Below are 4647 nucleotides of genomic sequence, written 5' to 3' on the forward strand. Positions count from 1 at the left end.
CGCACATGTTGTTACAAGTATGTTGAACACCGCAACCTTATGTTTGTAGAAGTATATGCCACGTATCATTGTATAGCAAACAAATAATACAAGGAAATAAGTTATCTTTGTGGAGGGATATGAACCAGAGGCCTTTTTTGTCTTTCAGTTCAAATCGCCATTTTACTCAAAATTTTTGAGTTGAGGAATGGTAGACCAACAATTGTACTGTACTTCAATATCCAACATTTCATATAGGTTCTTCCTTTCCCAGTTTACTATCCACCAAAAGACCTCCTTTTCTAATCCTTAGTTCATGAAACTCACACGGCACTCTAATAAGATGGATACAAGTAGGGATGCAAAAGTTCTAAGATAGGATGTTTCAAATGTAAGTCAAGAATACCAAGACTGAAGGATTAAAATAGAATATTTCTTAAATGTTTCAAATGTAAGTCAAGAATACCAAGACTGAAGGATTAAAATAGAATATTTCAATTATCTGAAATGGAATTTCAAATGTAAGTCAAGAATACCAAGACTGAAGGATTAAAATAGAATATTTCAATTATCTGAAATGGAATAGCATATCTTTCTGTTAATCTAAACTACTGAAGGATTAAAATAGAATATTTCAATTATCTGAAATGGAATAGCATATCTTTCTGTTAATCTAAACTAAACTCCTTTTTAGATATAGCATGAATCCCTCGGCTGCTAACTTGAAGTCAAATTGACAAATGAACTGGACATTTTCAGTAATTTTTATGCTATTTTACTGATTTAAATCAAATGAAAAATGTCATTGTACTTTTCATTGTCAAAACAGGTGATAAATGCTCACCAGCATCTTGGACCTACAGAAGCAAGCTTCTCAGGCCTCCAACTTTGGCCCTGAAAATGTACGAAAATGGTCAAATATGTATCATAGAAGAACCCGAAAAGGATTCAACACAATAACCTTACTGGTTCATAAAGCATGCAAACTGTTCATGCTCAGGGAATCCAAAATAACTGGAATTATGATCAGCAAAAGTTTTAATCAATCAATATGATAGTAGAATTCATCATATCAAATGTATCTCAAATTTACAGATATAATCCTACGTATAACTAGATTCCATAATGGCTATTGCAACCGTATATATTATTCATCTAAAACTATCGACACCTTTCTGGCATAACAAAATTTAAAAAGTGAAAGCAGTGGCTGATCTCGGATTTGCGGTAAGTAGTGTTACCACATAATTAATAATTAAAAAATTACAACTGTCCACGATGAGTTTTTATATATTGAAAAATACATAATCACATCATAATAACAGTTTTAAATATATCTTTCTTAAATATGTAAATAGACAATAATAGATCCAATCATTTCTTTTGTTAGTAGTACTGCCAATTATAGCACATTAGTAACACTACCAATCATCCTTTGTGATTGTGAGGGGCGGATCCAAAACTTTCATCCCGATTGTGCAGTAAAAAGGAAGCAAAATGTATTGGATGGTGAGAAGTTTCGGGTGAGAAATTTAGAATCACGTAAATAATTAGATAGGTACCATCAGTTATAGTGTACTAAAGTTGGAGGGTGAGAAGTTTTGGGTGAGAAATCCAAAAATATTGCTTTGGGTTCGTATGCAATCATATAAGCAACAATGGGTTAAAAGAACAAAATTTGAAAATTCAGCCAGTGCCTATCTGAACCTAGTGTGGTTATCCCTTGGAGGAAATGGCACCGAGAAATCCAAACAAAACATTAGTTTCGTTTCATATGCAATCGTATGAGCAATAATGGGTTGAAAGAACAAATTTTCAAAATTCAGCCAGTGCCTATTTGAAGCTAAAGTGGCTATCCCTTGGAAGAAGTATGGCATCACATGACACCACTTCCTCTTAAGGTGGATCCACTACTGTGAAAGATCCATTCTGCTCAATAGAGATGCATCCCTACAACTAAATGATGGATTAAGGAGCCTGCTGTCCATCTCCACAAACACATTGGAACAAATAAATGGTAGACGCCCCTCGTATCATAAGAGAAGAGAAGAAAATAGCACCATCGGAAGTTCCCGACAATACACGATCTCAATATTTTACCAAAAACAAACATATGGTCTCAATATTTTTGCCAAATACCAAAAGCCTTGCAACAATAAAAACGGAAACAATAATATCCTTTGACGTTACTATTAACATAGTCAGCAATTTCATTATCTACTTGTCGATTAGCTACCAAATAAGGAGAGAGGAAGACGTATAGGTACCGTTTGGCAAAGGGTTAAGTGAGGGGTTAAGGAAACTTAACCCATTCTTAACCCGCCAAACACAAAAAATCTATACAAAGGTTGAAGTGAGTTAACTCTTCATAATTTGTCAAACATAAAAATATAGAAGGGTTAAACTAACCCTTCTAGAGGGATTAAAATGAGTTAACCCCTCAAAATGAGGGGTTTACTAATACTCCTATTTAGAAGGATTAAGAGCTAACCCTTCTAATTATAAAGAAAATAGTCAAAATCATTGTTATTCCCAAACACTAAAACTGATCACAGGGGCTAAAATAAAACTTATTTAACGGGTTAATAATTTAGCCCTTCAGATTATCGAATGGGCTAAGTACATTAATTCTTCCCTTTAACCCCTCTTCCTTAAGCCTTTGCCAAACGGGGCCATAATGTAACAAGAATAAGAGGTGAATAGGATATTTTATTTCTTCATAACGAATTATGTACAAAATTTTTCCTGTAACACACTCTTACTGAACTCTTAATCAGAAACCGGACACTTCGGAAGTGGACACAAATTCATCCCCATCTTACAACAACACTGAAAAATTAGAAAAAAGAATATCGACAAAATAACGCCTATAACAATATCAATATTGGCTTAAGGTAAGCCTGATCATTTTTGACAGTTGTTTAAATGTCTTAGCTCCAGTAAGTGTTCATCGTTGGTTATATGAAGCATAAGACGCAGATTAGTTAACAAAGCTTCTCGCTCCCAGCTTAGTGGTCCGGATACATATAACGCCACTATAATTGAACGGTAGGCATTTAACTCCAATTGATGAATTTCAGCAGTCTCTCTCTCTGTTAATGGTTCAGAAAGTTCTCTAGGCTCTCTTCTCACACAACTAGAAGCTTCAGCGTCATCAAAATGAAGGTGGGCAGATGACCTATATGGACTACTTCTAGGACTACAACTACCAACAGAAGATGCATGACTATCAGAATCACTATGTTCTAAACTTCCAAGAAAGAAATGCACGTCTTCGTTTGGATTTCCCCATATGCCTGATTCAGGAAGCCCTGTCATTCTATTGTTTAAGGAAACATTCATGTGTTTTTCACCAAAATCTACCTGTGATGAAACACAAGCATCTACCTTTTCAGGTAATTGACGCTTTCCCTCCTTCCTGACTGCTCCCATCTTCCTTTTCTTCAAGCCTCTCAGAGAAATATGATAATGTCCATCATCACATTTGTCATCTCCCTTGCGTTTTTTCAACCCAGCCCATTGTTGCAGTCTTTGGTGGTTAACTTTCCCCACTTTGGATTGTATCCCCACCTTTCCTTCAGTAAAATTTTCAGCATGCTGTAACCAAATAATAGATCCATCAGATACCATCAACAAAATACATACAATCCCTCAAAAAAAAACAAACAAAATACATACAATAGCAATTTACAATATAAAGAAAATGATAAATTGATAATACCTTGTCAACCGAGATCCATCTATTGCCTATCCAAGACAGCCGTAACCTAATGTTAGATTTAGGAACTTCAAGCTCTTCAGAGGATCCAACGATCACTACGACAAAGTAGTTCCCACCATCAAGAACCTGTATCATCTTCGCAGGCTTCCAAGAGTTATTCTCGAAAACCTCAATAGTATCACCAGGAACCAAATTCCCCAATCCAAACATCGAAGGAGGGCATGGCCTAATATTCTTCCTCTGCACTTTTTTCATATCACAACCTCCATTGGGCAAACAAGGATCAAACTTTACATTATAATATCGCCCGTTTCCTGAGATGATTTCGGCACAGAACCAAGAGCCTGAAGGAACCTCCCTCCTGCTCAAAACCTCCACCTTGCTCCCTTTTCTCAACCTCATCCTTGCAATTCAATCAAATCCTCGATCTACACGAACAATTTCAGGATAAAGTATCAATAATCTGATGCGGCAATAGCTAATGAAAGTTCACATCGATCAAGCAAAACAAAAGTAAAGAATCTGATCAACATCTAAGTACAAATAAACAGAGAACATCAAACAAACACAAATCTTTTGATGAAATAAATTGTAAACATCTAACAAGAAATGATCAGTTTGAGATTAATATTGATCAACAGATTCGCATTCACCGCAAAAATAAGCATAAAAATCTTCTCAGACATTAGAAACAACAGTAAATTAGAGCAATTAACCGACAAATTCTTTCAAAAAACAAGAAAGGATAATAAAAATTTTGAAATTTTACCAGATTAAATTCAACATTACAGGAACTCAAAACAATGTGATGAGCAATAATTGCACCGATCACCGAAATTACATATAAAAGAATCGAATTTTTGAGATATTTCTACAAGAGAACATGACTTAAATCAATCAATTGATTGAAGGAGAGAACTGAACTGACCTCTTGATGAAGGCAAGAA

At 35.1% G+C, this 4647-nt stretch overlaps 1 protein-coding gene across 5 annotated transcripts; it reads right to left on the minus strand.

Annotated features, from left to right (window-relative positions):
- On the minus strand, positions 613-4647 carry LOC109851029. 5 transcript variants are annotated; one of them, XM_020421135.1, is made up of 4 exons: positions 4629-4647; positions 3701-4128; positions 3343-3576; positions 613-873 (listed from the first exon to the last, which is right to left on the minus strand). In XM_020421135.1, exons 2-4 carry the CDS (start codon positions 4100-4102, stop codon positions 820-822), a joined length of 690 nt encoding a protein of 229 aa, XP_020276724.1. In that variant the 5' UTR covers positions 4103-4128; positions 4629-4647; the 3' UTR covers positions 613-819. The 5 variants fall into 5 exon arrangements, with proteins under 5 accessions (XP_020276724.1, XP_020276725.1, XP_020276726.1 ...); XM_020421136.1 differs by having other exon boundaries at positions 614-873; positions 3367-3576; XM_020421137.1 differs by lacking the exon at positions 613-873 and adding an exon at positions 961-993.

This window comes from Asparagus officinalis, chromosome 7, assembly GCF_001876935.1.
Source record: "Asparagus officinalis chromosome 7, Aspof.V1, whole genome shotgun sequence".
NCBI classification, from domain to species: domain Eukaryota; kingdom Viridiplantae; phylum Streptophyta; class Magnoliopsida; order Asparagales; family Asparagaceae; genus Asparagus; species Asparagus officinalis.

Bases quoted from the DNA above. Each gene is read 5' to 3' on its own strand.
- LOC109851029 (XM_020421133.1), bottom strand. From the start codon at position 4,102: ATGAGGTTGAGAAAAGGGAGCAAGGTGGAGGTTTTGAGCAGGAGGGAG. The intron at 3,577-3,700 runs GTATTATCAATT...ATTTGGTTACAG, and splicing joins GATGGATCTCGGTTGACAAG to CATGCTGAAAATTTTACTGA.